We start from the raw sequence: 25921 nt of genomic DNA on the forward strand, positions 1-25921 counted from the left end.
AATTCACTGTTATACAAATTCTGAAGAAAACACAGAGAATAATAAAGACTGAAAACAGAGTGCAGTTTAAGCAAATTCTGAATTAATCCTTTTCTTTACCATTCAGATTATGAAACACAGATGATATAGCAACAAGAAAACTGTAAAACATGAGATATAGGGGACTTATTGATCCGGAGTTTGATTCAAGAATTCTGTGACAAGTCTTCTACATCAATTCCTCATCATGTAAGCCTGACAACAGTTGATTCCAACAGCTCTCTATTCCAAAAAACTCAATATTACAGCAAAATCTAGGAATGCCCACCAACCCCAAGTACTTCGTTTGGGGGGGTATTTATACAAAATATCTGATGGAAATAATATCTAGTGATGACTAATCCATTTTTTACAAAAGATAGAGACAAACAGTCTCAAAAACAGGGAAAAGATAAACTGTTGCTGTGCTGGCTACTTCATCTTTGTCGGATGTGCTAGAGGTAGGTTCTGCGAGTCGGTTTACAGCTGTCTTCCACTGATACTCTGTGCTGGCTGCTCCATCTTTGTCAGACATTCTTTGAACCTGATCAGATACTCTTCGACCCACTTGACCCTCATTTGTCTCTGTTTATCTTATTATGGAAAAAATAGCCTGAAATCTACGTTTTACCCAAGAGAAAATTACAAAATTTCTAACATATCTTGCCACCATTTCTGCTCTGGCAATTTATGCCTCTGAAGTTTTCTGAGAGTTTCATCAGTCTCTATATATCTGAAGAAATTAGGTTGAATGGCGAATAGATGCTTCACCTCGTGCTCGATGTAGAATAAATTCTCTAAGTTGTCATAGAGAACTCGGCCAGATGGAAGGGCTTTCACTCCTGATGCACTTGATGATGTGCTAGCTTGATTGCTAACATACTTATTTAATTTATCAACATAATCAATGTGTTTCATTAACTTATCATTGATGACCAAAGGGCTTGGTAGCCCTTTACTCAGCAAAACTGTGAACTTCTCCATAAAGGCATTAACTTCTACTTGCATATCTTGGCACCTTCTCTCTAAGTTCTGCATTAAAGTTCTCTTGGTTAGAACCCTTTTGATTTCTAGAATGGTGTCTGTCCTGTCTGGAATGCCAAGTTGCTCCAGCTGTTCTGCATTGTGGGTGTTCAAAAAATGTATAAGCCGATTAGCTTCCTCTGGCATTTTGCCCAACTGTACTCTTGTCTGCTGAATTACCTCATGGGCTATGTTTATTAAGCCGATCTGCTCATAGATCACTTGGATAGATGGCCATATTTCATTTATAGACTGGGTGATATTTTCCCAAAGGATTTTTCTGATCTCTGCTAAGGGCTTATCAAAGGTGAGCTCCTGTTCTAATGTTTTGACTTTACTTTCTAAGGCTTTAATCTCCTTGGTTTTTTCCACAACATTGATTTTGGAAATATCATAATTTCTCTCTGCCTTAGCCAATTGGTCTTTTACCAGTTTCAACTCTGACACTTGTAGCTTTAGTTCTTCCATGGCCTTTATCAATTCTTCTGTGCTCATATTAGTACTGTTGCCTGGTGTTGCTCCTGCTGATGATGTACCTGTGATTACCTCTGTTGTGACTGCTGGGACATTTGGGGCCAATGCTGATCCAATTGTTGAGGGGACTGCAGTTGTGACTATAGGGATCACCTCAGGTGGCTGGGAGGTCGACTCTCCCTACTTCTCTTTTAGTGCTTTTTCTAGTGCCTGCTCTGTATCAGTTAATCTTTCATTGAGTTTCATGAGCAGGTCCATCATGTCTTCCTCTAATTTCTGCTCTATAATTTCTGTAGTCTAAGGGTGCCTTGAAGGAGGTAGCTTCAGCTGTTTCCTCAGGGCAGCAATGTCCTCTTCTTTCTTCTTGATTAGTGCCTTTATGCCTTTAGCATCTTTGGGGTCATGTCCTAGTTCCATAATGATCTCTTCCAATGATTTGATTCTGTTATCCTTGGCCAGAGAAGAGGCTTTTTCCAAATGTAGTTGAGTTGCTGTATTGTCCAAGGAGTTTTGCAACTGGTGGGCCAACATTGCTTTGTCAGCCAGTGTAGAATAAACCATTTCTCCAGTCTGCTTGTGAAGTTCAATTTGGTCCATTGGATGAATGTCTTTGGCTAGGACCTCCAAGTTTGTTCTGATGTAATCTGTTGCCAACTGGGGTTGCTGTACCTTTGGCTTAAAATAACTCATTAACATTTTGCCTTCTTTAATGTCATAGGCAGACATTAATCTTTGCTGGTTTGAGGGGGCCATCTTCAAATATTGATTGTACATTTGAATCCTCACAGGATCATTTTTAGCCTTAATTTCTATGAAAGTCCATTTAATGTCAGAGGCCTGTTTGCTTTGTGGTCTGGTAGATGATACTTCAACACTGTGTTGTTTTTCTAGCTCCTGCCTATGTGAGTGAGTTGATGTTTCTACCACTGGGGAAGTCTACTGGTTGACTACCCTTTCTGTCCTCTGGTCGTCTGTGGTTTCTTCAATAATTTCATCTTCTGATGGAGGATTCAATCTTTGCCTCTTTGCACTTGGTTTTTCTGTAGGTCCACCTGTGGGGGGAGTGGCTTGTCTATCTCTCTTCCTATTTCTTTCCTCATTTAGAGGAGTTTGCAATGCTGGAATTCCTGCTGCTTTAGTTTGGGCTAGAGGAATTTGTTCTTGTTGATTTGTCATTGCAGACTGCTCTGTGTTTGCCACTTCTTTTCCCTTTGAAGTTCCTGTAACTGGTGTACTGGTTTCCTGTACAGGTTGCTGAGAAGTTCCAGTAGAGGATGTACCAACTCCTGATTGTTGAGGTAGCTTGAAAGATACCTGTCCAAAAGAGTCTAGGTCAAGGGTTTTTTCAAGATCTTTCATGGCATTTTCCATCTTTTCTTGCTCACTAACTTCTTCTATTAAAGTCCCTTCTACCCATTCATCCTGATTTGCAAACTGTTCAATTTCTGGGATCTTATGATGTATATAAACTGACAGCCTGTTTCTTACCCTTCTGTCACTTATGAAACTATATGGGTCATATGGCACCCACCGAAAACTCTTCTTCAATCTAAGGTGTTCTTCTAATATCTTCTCAACATCTTTCCATGCATCCCTAGAATTGATGACATAAGGGCCTAACTGGTTTTTGATTCTCAGCTGAGCCTTTTTCTTTGCATTACAAAAGTGGGTTAAGTCTGCATTGATGATCTACCTGAAATATTCTAATGCAAATAACCTCATGGGCACATATCTAGGCAACTTGAAAGGGCAAAGTTCACATCCATACATTCTGATTTCTATGTGATTCTGGTACAGCTACTAGTCACCTATTATGTACTGTTTAGAAAGCTGCAAAATCTTCTTCATGTCACTAGTGATCCTAGGAGGAGGAGCTCCTATCAACAGAGTGGAGGCTGGGTGTATAAATAAGTCAATGAATTCACTATAGGTATAAGGGGATTCACAGGTATTATGGAAGACTGAGCTCCAAAAGATCACAGACCTTCAATTTCCTTTTGAGTCTAATTTCCTGATGGGAAATGGAAAGCTGTCTGGCTGATAATATAACAACAGATGGTATATAAAAGATGTGTATTTGAAGACTCCTTCTCTATCCAAATTTATAAATTGATCATAGATTTTGTTGGTAATAAATGTGACATGGTCATATTTGACAGTAGGGGGCTGTCCTGGAGTAAAGATTGATAATAGAACCAAGGTGATATCATCCACATATTCACTGGACCTAAATCCCAAGATCAAGGATATCATGTCAACAATAAGTCTACCAGTTTCAGTGAAAAATGCTTGCAGATAAGGAGGAGGACCTTTAGGTTGGTGCATTGGTATCATGAACATCTGAGCAATGCAGGTTATCTCTGATTTGGGTAATTGAGATGCTTGTTCAAGTAAAAATCCCATGGAAAGACGAGAAAGGGGCTCAGTGGAATGGAAATGTATCATCTCATTGATGGATTCAGCAGTTATGGAAAAAAGGACAGTTTGGGAAGGAGACATAACTTCTCTATGGATAGGGTCATAGTTGGCACAGCATTGGTGAATGATGTCTGGGAAAACATGGACTGAGGGAAGGAAGTACATGGGAAGGTTTGATTCCCACAGTCCAAAAATATCAGAGTTGCTTAGATAACTATCCCTAATTTGGCAAAAGGTCTGAAGATGATTCCTGTCACCAGATAAGTCTTTTATTTGGAAATCTCTATCGGCCAAGGGTAGATAATTTAAGTCTTTATGAGGTGCGTTCATGGGCGCGACATTCAGGGCTATGGGGGCTTCCATGTTTGGTTCTTGTGTATTCAACCTGGAATTCGGGCTTCTGTGGAAACAATGAACTAAACAGCAGGTTTGGGGGTCTTCTTATGGTAGCTTTGGAATGATTTTAACTTGAATTCGGCTCTTTGAGGTAAAATTCTCAGTGGAAAAACTGAAATTACAGGTTTGTGAAGTGAATTGGGTAAATACCTGTATTTAAGAGGCAAACTGTGTAATTCGCAGGTTGAACAACGAACTTCAGAGCGCGACGCTGGAATTTCTTGGCTGGGTGGTGGACTGGACGTATTTTGCATGGAGCACAGTCTGCAGGGAATAAGGGTGAAAATGACATTTTCTCGTCAATTTAACGAAATTTGGTTTGGCGGGGCTTTTTTGGCATTTATTGGGCGGATGATGTCAGAGTGATGGGACATCTTGTCGTTTAGCAGAGGGTGGTAAATGGTTTACCCCGCACTGCTTATGGGCTTAGGCGGTTTCGGGCGGAGGGGCAGCGAACACGCCGGGCAGTCAACACGTGGATCTGGTACGGGCGCAATACCACCATTTCCCCGCGGCTTAACGTTAGGCAGATGGAGGGCTAGCGAAATGGATCTCCGCCGTTGGATGTAGAGCGGCTGATCAGACGGCTGGCGCTTTATGAACAAGGCGGGGAGTTTAACGCGCGGGGGATGCATTTAAATAGTGTTTTTATAATGGTTTCGGGGTGATTTTTATTGGTCGTCGGGGTTGATTTAAGTTAGGTTATTAATTAACCAAATGTTAATTAATCCCGAGGCTTTGCGCGGTGGAAAGGGTTATTTAACAAGTTTCAATTAACCTTGTAAATTCCCAAAAAGCGTTTATGGTTATATATTAACTGGGGCAGGGAATATGTATTATTTGGGGGTTTTTACAATATAAATATAGTACGGGAAAGGGTTAAATTTACATGGGATTTAATATAATAAAGTTAATCGTTAATATGGTTTCAAAGAATAGAAAAGCGCTAAGTTATAATGTTACAAAACTTAGGCAAAAAGGGAAAAACAAGGGTTTATAGAAGAAATAAGGTGAATTCTCCTAAGTAAAAACAGGGTTTTACTTTAGGCAATGCTTATGAAATGAGATGAGTGGTTTAGAGGATATTTAAGCAGATCCTAATATCTCTGGGGGAATTTAGTAAATGATTAGGGAAAATAAGAAGGGGAGTTAGTCATGCCTCGCTTGATCTGCATCCAAATATCTGCCATGGTACTTGTGATAACAGTAAGATGAACATCTTGAGAGACAAAATCAATCACACGTATGCTTCTGCAACACCAGTCTACCTACCCAGCTTACTTTGCCTAAAATTTTTTCTTCTTTTTCTATGGTTGCATTTAGACTAGCAAACCCTTTTCAACTTTTCTTTTCTTTACATTGTAAGCCTATCTAAATCTGCACTTATTTCTTCCAAGGGCTCAGATTAAACAGTTGAGCTCCTTTGCTTCTCTACCTATCTACATATCTGCCAATTTTAAACAGTTTGGTCAGATTTTATTCTCTATCTCTAAAATAGGAAATTCAAACATGAACTAGCCAGGATTAAGCTGTTTGGCGATTCATCAATTGTGGCATAAAGTTCAACAAGCTGCACATAATGTTTTATTTACATAAAATGAAAAAGTAGTGGCTTTTTGGATTTGCACACTTTCCTGGTCTTTCTTTGTTTGGGGTTCATTTCTTTCATTTTTTGTCTGACCATTGTATTCTTTTAACCCTTTGATTTTTCTTTTAGGGCATACCCTTTTTACATTTTTAGAATTTTTTTTATTCTTTTACAATATGGAAAACCTTTGCAACCAGAAAAGGTATGAACATATTGCAGGGCTCATCAATGTCAATCATGAAATATGATACCTATTGATATAGGAGCATAACACATGGACCAATGTTTCTCTTCCCAAAGTTGTATTTCTCAGATAGATCTTTCTAATGAGATATTGCACACGTCAAACGGAGATCATATGCCAAAGTTACAACCCCAGAAAGTTGATGTACCAATTTACCCAAATGGGGCCCACAGTTTGGCGTTTCATCTTCTAGGGTTAGTTTTTTGTATGTTTAGGGTTTTGCCTTGTTTCTCAACAATAAATAGTCCTTCGATCCTCATTATAACATAGTTCAGAGGCTTGTAGCCATCACATCTCTTCTCAGAGATAAGCTACCATCGCCCTAGCTAGTTTCTTTCCATTTCTGTGTGTAAGCATATTTCAGTATTCTCCATTAATGAAATGAAGTATTATTTCTACTGCATCTCTATATGTATGGTTATATCTGTAAATTTTTGCGTTCCTATTTAAATCTGGATCAATGCACACAAAACCTTAATTTATTGCAATGCAATTTATTTCTTTGAAGTGGCATTTAAACAGGCTCACTTATTCAAATTTTGATTTTCTTTTGATGGGGTTTCATTTCATCTCTCTTTCTTTTTTTTCTATTTTTTCATTTTCATTTTTTATTCTTTATTTTTCATACCCTCTTTTATAAATAAAAACTAGTTTATCAAAAATAAAGGATGTTACAATAGTAGACAAAAGGAGTTTCATTAGGTAACCATTATAAGATAAAAATCAACTAAAAGGTGTGAATTTTATGCTTTCTTTTCTCTAGTATGGGAATTGCACAAGTACGAAGAGCAAGGTACTCGCTATGGAGTTACCTAAATGTTGTGGCCTATTTGGTTGTCAAAGAAACTTAATCCCATTTTTCTCTCTCTATATTCCCACTCATTTTTTCTCTGCAAACATATGGAACAAAATACAATAACATAGAATGGACCCTACTCCTCTCAATGGCTCAATATATAACATACTTTGATAGCTCACTAGGGGTGAGATTTCACTCCCTCAAATAGAGTTACAAGTTTTAACCTTCTAGAGTCTTGTGCAAATTCCACATATGGCTAGCCCCATATACTTGAGTAATGGGGGATATTTTTGCATCCACTCATATCATGGTGGTCAACGTGATAGGTCAACATGCGAGAGACATAAATTTTTTATACAAACTTTGTTTGACATGATTCTTGCATTATTGGAAATTTCTCTAAGTGTATAATAACATTAAGGGGTCCAACATATGTGAGATTTTATGGACCCCCAAAAAAGTTATTTAAAGCCTCAAAATTCCTTCATAAGGTGTTAGAAACCAATTCTCCACACCAAGGCCCTTTAGTAAAAATGACCTTGTAAGCTCGTTCCTCTAATTTTTCCACTTTAAAGCATTGAGATAGATGAAAAATAATATAATGATCCAATTTGGATCAATAAGGGGGATTGGTGAATGGTTTATAGATGCAACCAAGGTGGCTGGTTGGAATGGCTAAAGGATCAACCCATCCCTCGACATCATCTTCATCTCACTCCTTTGGGGATAATACTATAAAATTTCCATGTTGCACGAGGATTCAACTTAGAGTGGCTATATCTATCTATTTCTAGCAGACACTCTTACTTAACAAAGGATTATAGGTAGGGGGTTAGGCCCTTTTTTAGAAGGATGAAGACCTATTGTTGGGTCATACCTAGCATTCTCTCTTTCTTGTTCATACCCCTAACTCAACCCTTAGAATTATCCAATGTCAAAGTAGTTGACATGGAGACCTAAAATGAAGTTTTCCCATAATTTCCTAAGGAAACAATAAGGTGCCACCTTATTATTAGATGGAGTTCTATCAAATACCATAAACCACCTATCCATCCAATGGTTTAGAAATGGATGGAAGGTGCACTGATTTATAAAGATGCATTTATTTTCATTAATGGTTGTAATTAGGTATGTGGGTCAATAAATAATGTCAATAGTTGTTTCTTAGTGATTTTTATGTCTATAACTTGTTATTTATTCAAACCAATTCTATAATATTTAATCAGTGTAGTCCTATAACCAAAAACAATAGTTAAGAAGATTTTGTCCTTTGCAATAGATTCTACAATTGTATCTAAATATCTGGCTAGAGACAATCATGAGGGTTTCTTGTGTTTCAAAAGCTATGTATGAGTGTCATTAGAGAACTTAGACTTGTATTTTTGGTGGTTTTGCTAGTTGGTTGTGTCCCCTTTGAGGTGATGTCTTGTTCGAGTTTTTAGTAGGATCCATATAAGTCAGGTTTCCTACAATTCAGTGTAGTAAAACACAATTTCAAAATAAAATAACATAAACCAAACTTATATTACATTGTCAAAAATTTGTTTATTTTGTTTCTTTGTGTTGTTTTTTGATAATAATAAATAATAATTTAAATTTAAGATATATTATATTATATAGTCAAAAATTTTGTTTATTTTATTTCTGTGTTGCTTTCTCATAATAATAAATAATAATTTAAATTTAATATTATATATTAAATTGAGGTATGAAATTTCTTATTTACGGATAAAAATCCATTTCTCTATCACTATTTGATTACAACATTTTAAAAAATATAAATAATTAAAAAATTAAAAAAATATGAATAATTAAAAAACATTTATATTCATTCTAGTACTTTTTATATATTAAAACCTTTTAACGAAAATGACATTTCCTCGAATCAATAATTAACAAATAATTAAGTCAGCATGTCAATTAAACAAATGCTGACTCTCTTTCTCCTTATCGATATATCCCAAAGTTTTCTTATCTAAAAAGGATTTTCTTCCATTCAAAATATTTTCGTAAGTTGAAATTTCTTTTAATATGTGATAAAATTAGCATTTGTTTTTATTTTTTAATACGATAGCTTTGTACAGGCTTTTTTTTTTTTAACACATGGTGAATCCGTAACTGCCAGTTCTAATCTATGGGAGACCTAGGATCAATCCTTGTAGCTACCTCTATAACACCAGAAGTATATCCAACTACCTGCAAGTCGGATATACTAAGATCCTATGATTTTAGCAAGAGTCGGATATACTAAGATCCTATGATTTTAGCAAGAACGTTCTGATCTATGGGAGACCCAGGATCAATCCTCGTAGCTGCCTCTATAACATCAGGAGTACATCCAACTACCTGCAAGTCGGATATACTAAGATCCTATGATTTTAGCAAGAGTCGGATATACTAAGATCCTATGATTTTAGCAAGAACAAAACTCATGAGAAAGGGGAATCTACTCCTTTAGCTACTACCACAGCAGGTCACAGTACTCCATGAGATTTGAACTTCGGTCTCTTGGGCTTCTCCCAAATGGATCTACCATCAAACCGCACATCACTATACTCGTACAGACCTACTTTTAATCTGAACTTCGTTATTATCCTTGAGGCCACAATTTGTAGGTTAGGCCTATTAAAATTTTGAAAATCAAACCACAATCTTGCCTATTTTCTTATTCATGGATACATACTACTCCCCCCTCAGCATGCCTTACAAAGATCAACATACTGTCATAATGTAAAATATGATAATTCATTTGGTACGCCATATTCGATGCATGCACATGGATTATAAATTTAATAAAATGCTAATTTTTTAATTATATTTTATTGAATTTTTAAAATTTTAATTTAATTAGATTTTAGGATGTTTTAGTGGATTATTAAAGTAACATAAGTTTATAGAAATTAAGAGATTCAAGGTTCAAATTTTAGTGGTTGTGAGTTATTTTTTAGAGAAAATGATAGATCGTAGATTCCTAAAAATATTTTTAGCTATAGTTAGAAACAAAAAGACTTAAATTTATTTTAAAGATAATTATGTTTTTTTAGCTTTTTAGTTTAACCAAAACAATAGTTATAAAATTAAATTAAATTATATATATATATATATATATATATGAACATGTGGTATGGATAAGTCATACTATTGACCCATGATATTGTCATTAAGTTTATTTACATGTTAAGGATTGCTGTGATAAAGTGATAGTAAATCTGTATGGTTAAGAATCTTGTTATATATAGATATATATATATCATTGACTCATAAACTAGGGCAATCATATCAGTTAAATGATTGGTAAATGTGAGTAGGCAAACACTTACCTCATGATATATCTCATATTGCCAAGATAAAATAAAATAATAGTAAAAAATAATAATAAAATTAACTAAATTGATGATGATGACGATGATGGTTAAAGTCCATTAAGACCAATAGATTTTATAACTGAGACTCTTTAATATTTTACTTCTATGATAAAAAAAGAAGGGGGAGAAGCATTTCAAGATCACTGTAGTTTTGTTGACTTAACAAGTCAAGAAGGTTAGTTGTGTGGCAAATGCTTTAAAAAGAATGTTATGCAACCAGCTCAAAGAACAGAAGAAAAGATAGATCATCAACTTAAAAAATTTCCTCTTCGAAGGGGAAACCTCCTTTATATTACATAAATGAACAATTTTTGGATGATACAAATGACAAGACCTCCTTAGTATATATAAGAGTCTAAGGGGTCACAATATAATCAAACCCTACATAAAAATAATAATATAAGAGCACAACAATAACAATGGTGGACTTCTATGGGGCATAACAATAACAACATTGGGGATACATGGGCACAACAATAACAATAGGGGTTACACTAACAATAACAACAAGGGGAATACATTGGTATTATAGGGACCTAACATGCCCTTCTCCTCCAAAATACTGTTGTCTTCAATGCTTGAGTAGTTTCGGATGCTTCTTTATAAAATTCTCATCCTCCCATTGGAGTCTTCAATGGGTAAGTTCTTCCACTTAAAGATATACTCTGGAATTAATCAATTTCGTAGTTGTTGGGTTCTTGTTTCTATGACTTCTTCAAGCTCAAATATGATTTTTTTTTCTTCTTCAAGTTCTAGCAACACTGTTTGAACTGAGAACTTGTCACCAATAACCTTCTTTAAGCATGAAACATGGAAAACTTGGTGTACTCAGGAAGCTGCAGGCAACTCTAATTTGTATGCCATTGTACTAATCTTTTGTAACATGTTGTAAGGACCATAATACTTGGGTGATAATATATTATTCTTCTTAGCTTTTTTAAGGGACATTTGTTTGTATGGTTGTAGCTGTAAAAATACCTAGTCACCTACATCAAAACTTATTTCACTGCGATGTTGATATGCCTATTGTTTCATTCGATTATGTGCCAAAGTGAGGTTATCATTTAAGAGTTGGAGAACTTGTTGTTGATGCTCGATGTGGTCTTCCACTATTTGTACCTTAGAATTTTATCTTAAAGATGATGTGATGAATGGTGGATGATATCCATAAAGTTCCATAAATGGGGTCATTTTTGTTGCAATATGGAAGGATGTTTTATACCACCATTCAACTATAGGTAACCACTTGACCCATTGTGTTTGTTTATAAGATTCAAAGCACTGAAGATATCCTTTCAAACATTTGTTCACTATCTCATTTTTCCAATTAGATTGAGGATGATAAGATGAGTTATGAGCTAATTGAGTACTACGACAAGAAAATAATTTCATGCAAAAATTTCTAGTGAAAATGAGTATCTATCACTTACAACAATCTTTGGGTTTCTATGTAGCTTTTGAATTTCTTTTATAAATGCAGTAGAAACTATATTAGCTTTAAAAGGATGACATAATGCACAAAAATGTGCATACTTGGTAAGTCTATCAATTACCACCATGATGGCACTCTTTCCTTCATACTTCGGTAAACTTGTGATAAAATCCATTGACACCTCCTCCCAACGCTGACTTGAAATGACAAAAGGTTGTAGCAGACCCAGGGTCTTAATTGTCTCAACTTTATTTTGTTGGAAAACCAAACATTCTACCACAAACTTCTGAATATCAAATTTAAGTCCATCCCAAAAAAAATCCTTCTTGACCATGTGGTAAGTTTTTAAAAATCCTGAGTGCCCTCTTAAGGGGGAGGTGTGCAATTCCAAAAGAATATTTTGCTTGAGTTAGGAATTCTTACAAAGATATAAGAGATGCCATAATGAATCGTTTTTCTAGCCAAATGTATCAGATGTACTGGGATCTTATTGTAACTTTTGAATGAGTGTCCACACTCTTCGTCATTATTCCATTCATCCCTTGCTTTGATTATCCAATCAGGTTGGATAATAGAAATGGCACAAACAATGCTTCCAAATCCTCATCCTTTCTTGAGAGTGCACCTGCAACAACATTTTTCTTCCCTTTTTTGTAGATGATTTCAAAGTCATAACCAAACATCTTTGTGGCCCATTTTTTCTGCTCTTCTGAGGATAATATTTGTTCCAAAAAGTATTTAAGACTATCATGATCTATTTTTACCTTCAAGTGTCTTCACATGAGATAAGGTCTCCATTACTTTAGTGCATGTAGTATTGCCAACATTGCCTTCTCATAAATAGGTTTTTGTAAATACTTTCCTTTGATTGGATGACTTTCAAAAGAATGGGTCTTCCTTCTTACATTAAAACAACACCAATTCCATTTCCTGAGACATCAGATTCCACAATAAAGGTTTTTGTGAAGTTAGTAGCTAAGACTAATGCTTGACACATTGCCTCTTTAAGATGTTCAAATGCCTTAGTTGCTTATGGATTCCAATAAATTGCATCTTTCTTCATTGATGTAGTTAAAGATGCTACTATTCTCCCATAATTTTTAACAAACTTGCAATAATACCATGTTAACCTTAACACCCTGATGAGATATAATATGACCCAAATATTCCACCTCATGCACTCCAAAGAACCATTTGGAGTTTTTTTTTGCATATAATTACTTTTCCTCCAATAGTTTGAGCACCCTATCAACATGTCGAACATGATCCTTCCAAGACTTGTTTTCCATTAATATATCATCAAAAAATACTAACACAAATTTTCTAAAGAAGGCTTTGAAAATGGAATTCATCAAACCTTGAAATGTCGAAGGTTCATTAGTAAGTAAAAAATGCATGACCAAAAATTCATAATGACCCTCATGAGTTCTGTTTTTTTTTTGTCAGAATGTCTTTAGTCTTCATTCTAATTTGATGATATCTTGAATGAAGATATATCTTGGTGAAGTAAATTTCTCCATGTAATTCATCCAACAATTCATCAATGATGGGAATGGGAAATTTATCTTTAATAGTGATATTTTTGAGCTTCCTATAATCTGAACACATACGCCATGATCTGTCCTTATTGTGCACCAATATTATGGAGTAGAGAAAGAAATTTGACGAGGTTGAATTATACAATCCTCTAACATTTTTGCAACCATACATTCAATTTCACTCTTTTGGGCATAGGGATATTTTGTCTTGCTGATGAGCCACACTCCTTGGTTCGAAATGCCTGGGCCTAAATTTACCAATGTGATTTCTTCCGAAATTGTTTTCAGTTCAAATTATTATATTGTTTTCAGTTCAAATTATTATATTGATGACAAGGATTTAACTTCTGCTAAATATTTCTAGTTCAAATTATTATATTGATGACAAGGAATTAACTTCTGCTAAATATTTCTAGTACAGTTAGGATAGAGGATTTAGATTTATCTCTAAGATAATTATGTCCTTCTTACTTTTTAATTTAATTATTAATTTATTGACTACTATTACTTATTATTTTTATTATCACATATATTTTTAAATAAATATATTTTTTGCTTACACTAATTTTATTTATAATTCATAATCATTATAATAAATTAAATAAATTATAATATATATATCAAAATATCGTGAAAGAAAATCAATTTGTTTTTCCACTGTTATAAAAAATCAAATTGTACCTAATATGAATTAGCAACATTTAAACTATTTAATTTATATTATTTATATCAATTAAAATGTATTTATAGTCGAACCTATATTACTTTGGAGTTGTCTATTTATTTATAATTAATAATCATTATAATAAATTAAAATAAAATTATAATATATATATTAAAATATCGTGAAAGAAAATCAATTTGTTTTTCCGCTGTTATAAAAAAAATCAAATTGTATCTAATATGAATTAGCAACATTTAAACCATTTAATTTATATTATTTATATGAATTAAAATGTATTTATAGTCAAACCTATATTACTTTGGAGTTATTTATTTTCTTGACTGTCCTGTGCTAGAATCTGGTGGAAAAATTTGAAGTCAAATCTTGATTTGTGTTATTTACACTGGTTTTTTTAACTATATATAGATTCAACACCCTAAAGAACCCTAAAACACTTCGATTGTGCATGGTTTAGCCATCAGACCTGTGCTTTCAATAAATTCAGATTTTAAAAAAAATAAACTGAAAAGAAAAAAAATAAAAATAAATAAATAAATTCCAAAAAATAACACTAAATACAACTCGTATTATTTTATTTATTTTATAAAAATATGCTACTATAATTATACATAATGTGAATTAGCCACATTAAACCATTTACTTTATTTAATTTATGTTATTTATATCAAATAAAACTTATCTACCATAAAAGTAATATTAATTTATTTATTTTATATGAATATGCTAATACAGTCACACTTTCTAAAAGTAACCTGAACCCTTCCATATTGTACTTGGTTTTGGTTTATTTCTTGTTTAATTTGTTTTGAATTTGGCAGAAATTTGTTACATTCACATGTTTGAGTGGTTAATTCTGCATGGCTTTAAAACAAAAAATGAAGACCACCAAAAAAAATTTCACAAATTCCAATCTCACACAACTCCTATATTGATAACTATGTGGGCCTGTCCACATTGACTTGGTGAACATGGTACAGAGGATTGACATGGAGATACGTTGACGGTGTATGCAGGCGTTCCACATCCACTCGTTACAGGTTGTCCAGGCGATTGATATGAAGAAAAGTCCACATGGTATGCAGGCGTTTCGTCGGGGTTAAAGAGGCCGAAGTGACGCTCCGTCTCATCCCCAATCCTCTGATTCTCGTTGAAAATAGCGAAAATATATGTCTCTACGCTCGTTCCGGGCCTCTTGGGTGTCCCTGCATTCGATAAAACGTGTTTGATGAGATTGTTGTTATAAGCCTGAGCATTCTTAACTGTGGCCACATCATTGCCAGCAGAAGGCCATCCGGTTTCAGTAATGACGATTGGGACGTTGCTATATCCCATGGCTTCGATGGCCGACAGAAAAGTATCAACCATGGCATCAAATAAGTTGCTGTAGTTCCGAACTCCGTCTTGCACCACCGCAGACGTGGACTCAAAGAGACCGTAGTCCAGAGAAGAGTCGTTTGTGTCAGCAATGTAGCTGAAGTATGGATAGATGTTGGCCATGAAGGGAGCCTCGTTATCTGACAGAAATTTGAGTATCGAACTCATGGTGTCCTTCAGGTCGTCTCCGAAGGCACCCACAGAAGGCGGAAAGCTGTTGCTTATAACATTCAAGCTGTGGGGCGTGGAGACCTTGATGTAATCCTGCAGAGCGACATTTTGAATGGCAATAAGAGTGTTGGTCATGGCAGGGACAAGATACGATGCGTACTGCGTGCTAGGCAAAACCTCGTTGCCCACTGCAATGTATGTGATATTGGTGGCGGGATAGAAGGGAATAATGTTGTCGTTAACCCAACTGTTTGCTAAATCCTGGCTGGAGGATATCGCCTGCAATTTGTCATTACCGATTCCCACGATTACATCGATCCCAGAATTCTCAAAAGCTTTCAGCACATCTTTGCTGGCTCGTAAAATCCTAGTTTTTCCAATGTTGTTATTCTTCACCAAGGTTACCACCTGGTCTGCAGTTGGCAGATTGTCTCCGAGCATGCCGTAGTTGACTCCTATTTTACCAGCATCTGCAAAACGAATTGAACTATAATAAGCTATATAGAGAAACCGTGTCGATATTTATGTGTAATAACAATTCGATTATATGAATTCTTGGAATTAAGAAGAAAAGATAAGTGTTATGTTAATGCCAACTTGCCTGAGAGAATTGAACAACACAAGATGGCAATACACCCAGTGAAGATGATCTGCGTTGAGGCTGCCATTTCTCAGAGGGGAAATGAGAGACATGAGAAATGTACGCGAGGACGTTCACTTTATGAGATGCGTATGCCGTGCCGTGTGGGGCAAGCAGGAGTCTGCAACCTTTGATTGATTGAATATGGCAGCTTCCTACCCCATCTAAATCCCTTCTCAAATTGGACTCCATTACACATGTACAAAAGGGGCGATTCCTATTTCTACCACAGTTTTTTAATTAATGCCCCTTGACATGCGGGGCGATAGGGAAATATAACGCGCCCCGTCATGACTGGAGGAGAAAAAAAAACAGCGAGCGTTATATTTCCCTATCGCCCCCACATGTCAGGGGGCATTAATTAAAAAACTGTGGTGGAAATAGGAATCGCCTACAAAAGGCAGTGTCACAGTAACTGTCAGTTTTGGTCAATAGAGAAACGTTGATTAGGGAAGTTTCCTTCCCATCTAGAACGAAAGCGACATATCCACAAAAATGAGATTCATGGTCTCGAGCAGGCGGACTCGCGCTTATTCGTCGACAGAGAAAATCCACTCTTAATTTCCGTCCATAGGGAAACTTTCGATGATATCAGAGTACCTTTTTTGTCCACTTGATTTGAAGTTGGAGAGTAGCTATCCTGGTCAAATCCGAGCAGGGTGTGTGAAGTTATTTCCATTTTATTTTTATTTTTATTTTTTTAAGAGTTGTCTTTCGTATTTAGCCCTAAGGCTAACGTTGAGCAACCATGAACGGACGAATATAGGAAATTGATGAAATGTAAATCAGCTAGTTTCGGTTTAGTTTTATGCTTAAAGCTTAGGGGAGAAGTTGAATACTTAAGGTTAAAACAAAATTTAAAAGATGTTGACTCCACTAAATTGACACCTTACAAATATTTTATCCAACATTAAAATTAATTATTGGTCTCAAGCCTACAAGAATATTCACTTTGTGTTTGGACACAAGGTAGGCTGAGACACTTGTACCACTGAGAACTCTCACAATACTTGAGTATTGGTAATGACGGGGGGTTTTCAGCGATTCCGCTAATCTCGGGGTATGAGCCATAGAGGATGAGGTTGGCATTCAAGGTTTTTTAAGCACAATTTTAAGGTGTGGTTTTCAATGGAGTGCTTTTTTTTGGTGAGTTTTAAGTCTGTAGCTGTTTTATTGTGACTCAATTTCCCTTTTTTATGAGTTTTGTATCTTGTTTTTCTCTAGTTTAGATTATGTGTTGCTCTCCACAAAATTTTGTGGAGGCTTGCATGCTTTCCACTGGAGGTAAGTAGGTCTTGTTCGTTTCTCTATGCTCTGCCCAAGATGTCAGATAATCCTGTCGCTCTTAATTATGGGGTTTGAGGTGAGCAGAATGATGCCCCGCCCCACAACCCCCCTTCCGCTGCCCCCATATTTTCCGCTCCTCTCTCGAGTTTCGTTCCTTGCATTCTACCATTGGCGACAGTCATTGACACTGACCGACCTTCTTGAAACTGTCTCACTTTTCCAATCAACTCCTCTTCTCTTCAGGGCTTGCTGCTTCCTGTGGGATTTGGTGTCTGACACCTTATAGTTTATAGTCTAGGAGGACAGGGTTAAAAAAGTTATGGCTACTGATAAGGGGGATTCAAGACTTGGGCCTACATAGAAGGAGACCTCTACTTTAGAGACTTTTGAGACATCCTTGGCTCCAAATTGTGTTAACCAAAGTTATCGTGGTGAGGTTGCACAGAAAGGAGAAGAAGAAAAGCCCTCAAAGCTAGTGCAAATAAACCAATTTGACACTTGGGGTGGATTTTAACCTCGATAAGGTCAATAACTTTCACAACATCCTCTTGTGGGTAAATTTTTCTATATTTCCTTTTCTAAAGAAAGAATTTGGAAGTGGATTGAATCGGCCTGTAAACCCTTGATAAGGTACTCACAAAAAATTTGTCTCCTCATAAATGATCGGTTGGCCTTCCATTTTCTTAGAGAAGAAGACCTAAATGTAATTCTTGTGAAACCCTGGGTGTTTGGCAAAGGTTTTCTATGGATACAGAGATGACACCTAGGTTTCAACCCTTCAAATGAAAACCACAACTCAAATAATTATGGGTAAAGCTCCATGGTTTCTTGCTTGAAATATGGTCCATGAATATTTTTATTAGTGTGGTCAACTCTCTAGGAAAATTTGTATTCTTTGACAACAAGTCCCTAGTGGTGTTAGATATGAGGGTCGCATGGATTCTAGTCGAGATGGACATTGGGTTGAGGTTGGATGAAGAAGTGGTTATTATGTGTGGTGAAAGAACTTATTACTAGCCTTTGGACTATTGGATTGTCCCTTTTATTGCCTCCAGTGCCATCAGATTGACCACCTTCAAAGAGATTGTCAAATGCCTTGTTAGGGTAGGGTTTTGTTGTATCAGCTACAACCACCCTCCAAAAATTTTCCTATGATTTGCTTTGGAGCCTCCCTTCTAAACTACAACAGCTCATCTTGCACTGACCCAGCTACTTGTGCTTTGATTGAGCTTCATCCTTTGCATTATGGCTTGTGTTTTCTTACTTGGCTTACTCGCTAACCCACAAGTTGATCTCTTGATTTGGTCTTCTCACCCGATTCCAGGCTTGCCTTAGTGAACTGCAAAATCCTTAAGGGTAGTGAGCCTTTCTCTCGGTAATTACATAGTCCACGCTGACAGTGAGCTTTCAGCTCCAAAAATGAGTAGAGCCAGTTTACAAGAAGCCTTCAACTAGGAAACTTTGCAGAACCTAAGAGGCAACTCAAAGCCACTCAACCCAGAAATTGCACAGAAGCTTCTTCCTCAGAGCTACTAAGTGCATAAGCCAGTGAGTTGCCCAGTGCTTCCTAGAACTATGCAATCTCTCTGGGCAATGCATGGCAAATTTTCCTGAAAAAGAAAAAAGAAAAAAGTGAAAAAGAATCCCTAGAAAATAGGGATCTATTTTTAGTAGTCTGAAGCATGCACTTAAGTTATTTTGTAAACTTCCACCAAGTGTCGCCTTTTCCTTGATTTTTGGCCTTCACCTCATAAACCCTAAATTGGCCAAATATATTTAATTGGTGTAGCATGAGCTCATTTTCACATTCAATCTTGGAGCTCTGGCCTTCCTGAGGAGATAAAGGAACCTTCGGTGCAATCGTCGTTTCTTTCCCGGGTAAGTCTTGCTTTTCTAGTCTTTTGTTGTTTTTTTTGTCGCTTTTGTTTGTCTAGCTTGTGAGAGTGTTGTTTCACTCGTTTTATTGAACGATTGTTGGCATTTTAACTTGTTTTAGCTTGTAGAAGTGTTGTTTTAAGTTTTTCATCGCCTTTCCCAAGTGTCGCATACATCACCCATTTTTTGCACTTTTGGTCGTTGTTATGACAACTCTCTCCACATGCTTCATTTTTCTTTAGTTTGATTGATTCGTGCACTTGTTTCACTTGGATGCATCATCATTCACTTAGATCTACACTCAACATCACGCTACCCTTCAAATATGTTTGATTTCAGACTCCTCTTGGGAAGATCTGAACTTCTCTGGTTCGGATCTCCTTTTCCCAGCATGCACTACACATTTTTGGAGATCAAGGCCCGGACTTGGCATATGGAAATGCACAAATGAAACCTAGGCCTAGCTTCAATTATGCACTGCACAATTCCAGTAGCCAGCACCCAAGCCTTTGCCACTAAGACTGCACAATGCGCAGTCTCTCCTGGCCTGTGCCTAGATTGAACTACGCATTGCGCAGTTCCAAGAGGTGGTCCCTAAGCCTTGGTCATTAAGACTACACAACGCGCAGTCTCTGCTGGCATGTGCCCAGATTGAATTGCACATTGCGCAGTTCCAGTTACCAATACCTCCCCACCGAATGCTGGTATTATGCAATGCGTAATTCCAATAGGTAGTCAGTCACCTATGTGAACCAAGATTGCACAATCCCCCCAATAGTTGCCCAAATTTTCGCTTGATCTCATCTTGAAGTTCTTTTGTTTTTAAGCTAATAGTTGTGCACCATCAGTGTCCTCTTTGTCTCCAGGTACAACAGTTGTTGAGAATCTCTCGAGCATATACAGTTAACATGGCTTCCAAGAGATTTTCGTTAAAGGAAACTGTTGAGAGTAGTACTAAGGCATGGGGGCTTCACTGGGGGAGCAATACCATGGCAAATGCATTCATATTGGGGGATATATATTGAGGAAAAAATGACATAATATATTGGGAGATATATAGGGGGGAAAGGGTTTTTATATTGTAAGGTATAAAAAATGGAGCTCAATGTTAATGAAAAATATAAGGGGTATAAAAAATAATAATGAAAAAAAGGATACCTACAATATCTAGTGAAAGTAGGGGTTTTTCAAATTGGGAAGGTGTATTGGGTTCATATTGATAGGGGGTTAAATAATGTTATTTTTAGAGGTATTTTCCAATATGTAGTGAAATTAAGGGTACTGTTTAATATGCCACGAATGCATGTGATATGTTAGAGGTTCATTGAGTGAGGCCCGTGTGTACTAGGGAAGCAGTTGAGAAGGTGTCAGTTAACTTGCCAATTTATGGAAAATTTGAGTTGTTCATTGAGAAGGGCATGAAGTTGACATGGCAACAGATTAAAGATACCTTTGTAGAGGACTTCAAGGAGGATTTAGAGGATTGACAAGTTTATATCAATATCTAGCGGTCAGGCTTCTAAAGGGTTGCATGTAGGTACCCCACCTTCCCATCTGCAAACATTATCAGTTGGATTGTCTCACACACAGATCTAGAAACTATGACATTGAGAAGTGCTAGTGGGATAGATCTTGCTACCTTTAGGTTGGAAAACTATCATCAAATGTATCATTTACCTCAAGGGGCGAGGCACATGGACACACTTTTCTATGCCACCCACAACCAGGTAAACATGAGAGATATAGTCAAGCGTTGGGTGAAAGAGCCATCAAATTTTAGAGTGACATCAAATCATGTTTACAAGACAAAGTCTCTTAGGAAGGATTACTAGTTCTTGATCATCTTTGCATGTCGAGTATATGGTCAAGAGAGGACGAAGACCTTGCCTGAAGGTTGGGTGGTTGTGTTGGAGCAGTTAGTGAATGATGGAAGGTCATTAAATTGGTCGGATTTGTTGGCTCTTCAATTGAAAGTCCCTGCGATCAATTCCTGGAATCTTCCGAAGGATGAGAAAGCGAGATTTTACATGTCTGCATACTTGCTGGATGCAATATGTGCCTAGCAACAGTTTCCTGGCATGAGCTGGACATGGACACCAAAGAGACCATTGTCAATATTTATTGCAAGTTGCTTTCCGACTGCAGCTAATGAGGGGTAATGGCAAGGCTGACTAACCATTTCATCATCCTATTGTATAAGCTGATCTTGGAGTAGGATCCACCTTGCATGTCCCAAGAAGTATTGGAGGTGATACTTAACATTGTAGATTGGTATGAAGTATTGGAGGTGATACTTAACATTGTAGATTGGTATGCCTCACTCAGTGGCACCTTCATCAGAGTGTTTGGCGAAGAGAAGTCTTCGCATGTTCTACCAAGGCATGCCATGGATAACATGGTCATGCAAGAGGCCTTGTATCACTTCTCCATGCGGTTATCATCAAGACTGCATAGGAAAAAGAAGGCACCATGGCCTGCCCTTCCTTTGCGGATAAGATTGTATGAGATCAAGAGATTGAAAGATGTTCATGCCAAAGCTAAGGAGATATTGAAGTTCGCGTTCGACACCAAAGACTTCAATCCATATGATCCCTATGGTATTCACAAGAACCACTATATGAAGATGTATTATCCATGGATCCACGAAACATTCCACTGGCACAAGGAGGATTCTTGGAGATATTGTTACAATAACTCCAAGCTCCATGAGCCCATAAATATAGCCATAGCTTGGAAGGTTGATTTGCAGCCAGCAACAACAACAACAAGAATAAGTAGAAATCTGGTACAAGACAAAGGAAAGAGGAATATTGTCGAGAATCCAGAGGCCGAGAAAGGCTACAAGATGAGAGAAGACCTAATCACCAAGGAAGAAGCTTTTACAGCGGAACAACCAACAACAAAAGAAGAGGGTGAGAAAATGCAGGATCAAGAGCTTGCTCAATAGATTGAGAAACTGATTGAAGTGACAGACATGGAGTTGGGGGATGAGCCATAGAATGAAGACATCGCCCTCATGCCAAGAGCACTTGAGGTCACCTCTTAGTATCCTCCACCTCTAGTGTCAAAACCAATCTTGAGCAAGCAATGAGACTTTGTTATCCTTGATGATGATACAATGATGGATGTGTACAATCTTTCTTTCGATAAGTTACAGAAGAAGATTATACAGGCAAGGAGAAAACACTTTTTGGATAATCACATATCACCTGGATTCAGGAAGTAAAGGGTGATAGTGTCAGATGTCAGACAATATACAACTACCATTGCCAATGCCACCTTGGCCTATGAAGGAGCCATAATCTCTAATGTTAAGTTCCTGTTGGCCGAGAATGAAAAAATGGAAAAGAACTTGCTGATGGTCAGGCAAGAGGTAGAAAAACTCAGAGTAGAATGAACTTTCCGCAATGGTATAAATGAGGAAAGCGATACTTGATGAAGTATCAACAATTGAGACTACCATGTGGAAGCTCTATGATATATTCTTCACCATGCATAAAGAAGTTGTCCATGTCCATGGCTTACAACAGCAGAGAAAAATGTTTTTTCAAACTCTTAGGGACATACATGCTGCCATCGCCCATGTGCAATAGTGGACAATGTGTGTTGGTCGGATAGATCGTCCTTGCAGACAAGGCTGATCTCCCTAGTATCTAAAGATATCTAGCAACAAGCAGAACAAGAAAATTTACTTTTCTCTAAACATATTGCGATTCACAATAAAAACTAAGAAGTGTTTTATACCCTACCTTAAGTCCAACACTAGTTTTTGGCAGCCACGCTTCGACCGTCCAAGAGAGTTTCCCTTTGAGAATCTACAAACACAAACAAGAACACATCAAATAACACTTGCATAGCTAATATAACAAATCATGTTCATTATGATGATCAAGGAGTTCATAAAATAAACCATAAAACACAGCTTATTGAGAAAAATAAACTTGATTGTATTAATCTTGAAATAGAAGAAACTTTACAACCTTTGGTGCCTTGATGTTGTACAAGCTCTTCCCAGGGTCCAAACAGGAATCTCCTCTACTTTGACAAGCCTCACACTCTTCCCAATGAAATCAAAAGGTATGTAATCTCTCCTCTCAAGCTCAATTAGGAAGACTAAATTCCAACAACATTTCACCTCAAAAATATTCAGCTTTCAACCTCCCAAGTAACCAGCCCAATGCCTCATTTTATAGTGCAGAGGAAGGAAGTTACAGGTCCACCACTGAAGAGATAGAGTCCTCCTTCAAAGGGATAAGCTCCTCACATCAAGGGGTTAGCTCTTTGAGGTATGGGATGCATGCACCTCAAAGGAAGGAACTTGCCACCTGAAGATTCACTCTAGAAGCTTCGAAAAATGACTCAAAGTGCATTTTTAAGAATGTACTTGCACCTTTTTGACTTTTACAGGGGTCCACACCCTTTACACAGAGACAGAGTGGTCAGGTGCGCAAGGGACATGACCATTAGGTGCGGGACCGCAGGTAATGCTAAGAGAAAGTGCGACACCAGAGTTTTACAGAATTTTAAGGACTTTCTCTTATTTTCAAGGCTTGATATGAAGAACTGAGGTTTAAGACTTGCAAAGGAGGGAATTATGAGTGGTGATAGACTCACACATATTGCAGAATGTCATGGTGACAATTTTTAGTGCAACAGATTGCCCCCTAAAGTGCGAAGTCTGTAATAGATGAGGATAGTATTTGTCATCTAAGAAGAGTGAAGTACTTTATCATTTCAAGGATCATCCTGTGGATACCCCAGTCGGAACCTGTAAAAACATTCAATGCAAAATATATATATGTGAACATATCATCGCTGAGGTAGGCATTCCCATACTCAGATCAAAACTAACTAGAAAACTAACTAAATTGCTTTGATACATGAATGATTTTGTAATACATCACAAGTATAGACATATGTAGACACACTATGGGCGCAGGCTTCTGTTTATGAATAGTCCACTATATAATGAATAACAAGATTCCTCGCAACCTGGATGGTGGAAACTAGATCCAGGGTCTTGATTTCTGCTTCCTGAACTAGTACGATTCTATCCATGCGAATGAATGTGTTGAAGTCGAACATGGTAGAAACCACTTGATTACCAGTCAATGATGTAAACTATTAACAAGTGTGAGAGAAAAGAGCTTTTGGGTATGAAACTTCCTCTGAAGATTGCGGAAAATCCGACCGTTGGAATCAAAGACTGTCACTTCCAGGTAATCCACATCATCCTTATCTTGCATTTCAACCGTTTGAATTTTGTTTTAGGGCTTCAAATTTGATTTTTTGAGGAAAATTTTGTTTACAAAACTGCTCGCGGGGGTCCATAGGCACAACATGCAGAACCTACGGACCCCAAATCTTTCCTACAAAGGAAAAAGTCAGAGTTCCACACCTGACGCTAAGGAAAAGTGTGGATCTACGCACTGTCCCTAACTAGCAGGTGCAGACCTCGCGAACTAGGTTTTAAAACTTCCATTTTTTCCATTTTTGACCAAAAATTCTTGAACCAAAATGTTTTAATCCGTCGTTTTTGCAATGTAGGATAAACAAAATGATCATCTGGTAGGAACGGGAGCATGAAGATGTGGATCTAGCTGCAATAAATTATCCGCCTTCATTACAGCCATTAAAAACATGTAGACTATTTAAATTCTGGGCCATACCCGGCATGAGGGCTCAGGTAGACTTTCTACAATGGCTGGTAGACAGGTGGAACATACAGGATCGGTGTTTCATTATTAGTGGCCACCGGCTTGAAATCGAGCCAGAGGACATATACTTCTTGACTGGTTTGCCCAAGAGAGGTGAACGATTATCTCTATTCGGGACTAGGCCAGGTGGCTAGTCTATCGCTAGTCTCCGCCTAGAGTTTTGTAATAAACAAACATCGGACAAAAGGATAGATATTAAAACTATCTCCCATCTTGAACTTAAAGTGATTGCATTTACTGTCACCAGACTATGTGAGAGCACAACGTTGCATGTAGCTACCGGATCCCAGATGCGAATGGCAGTAGACTGTTATCGAGGCACCATCTTCAACTGGTGCGCGGCTGTGTTGGCCAATGTAAAATGCCAACTGACTAGAGCAAAGAATGAAGAACTAAAAAACTTTGGATATGGTTTCTTAGTCGTGAGCTTTGTCTTAGAGAGGGTCCCTATGTTGGTCCCACAGCAGCTTTCCGTTGAGGCTGGACTTCCTCGAGAGCCTAGGATTATGCGTTGGGTTCCAGTTATGGCCCGTCACCCTGAGGAGGGTACAGAGGCTGTCTGATTTCCACTTGAGTATTTTTGTTGGTTGGGAAACCAACTTTTTGTGATTCAGGATTTTTCATATGCTGGGATGGATTATCGTGGTGATCCAGACATGGCTCTTCCACCAAGAGAGCAATGGGATGATTCAGGTAAAATCATTTTCAACACTTTGTAAGTTTTAAACTATATTCTTTTATTTTATATTTTAAATCGTCCAAAACTGATAGTAAAAAGTTTTAAATGCAGATGTGGGTCCACGACGACTAGCCATTCTCCAACCCTATGAGAGGAGACACCCAGCTGTAGCAGTACCGGCCCCACAGGACCAATTAG

The 25921-nt window shown here is 37.2% G+C and overlaps 2 protein-coding genes across 3 annotated transcripts in view; one reads left to right on the top strand and one right to left on the bottom strand.

The window, feature by feature from the left end:
- Window positions 1-25921, top strand: part of LOC149183191 (PR5-like receptor kinase) — a 138614-nt gene that overhangs the window by 67777 nt on the left and 44916 nt on the right. The gene's annotated exons all lie outside the window — the stretch shown is intronic.
- On the bottom strand, window positions 14820-16304 carry LOC149183192 (glucan endo-1,3-beta-glucosidase-like). Its single transcript, XM_089418684.1, has 2 exons — window positions 16127-16304; window positions 14820-15995 (listed from the first exon to the last, which is right to left on the bottom strand). The coding sequence occupies exons 1-2, from the start codon at window positions 16191-16193 to the stop codon at window positions 14893-14895; spliced, it is 1170 nt and encodes a 389-aa protein (XP_089274810.1). The 5' UTR covers window positions 16194-16304; the 3' UTR covers window positions 14820-14892.

This window comes from Pinus tabuliformis, chromosome 3_2 (genome assembly GCF_031772625.1).
Source record: "Pinus tabuliformis cultivar Carrire ecotype Pingquan chromosome 3_2, CPIR1, whole genome shotgun sequence".
Classification (NCBI taxonomy): Eukaryota; Viridiplantae; Streptophyta; class Pinopsida; order Pinales; family Pinaceae; genus Pinus; species Pinus tabuliformis.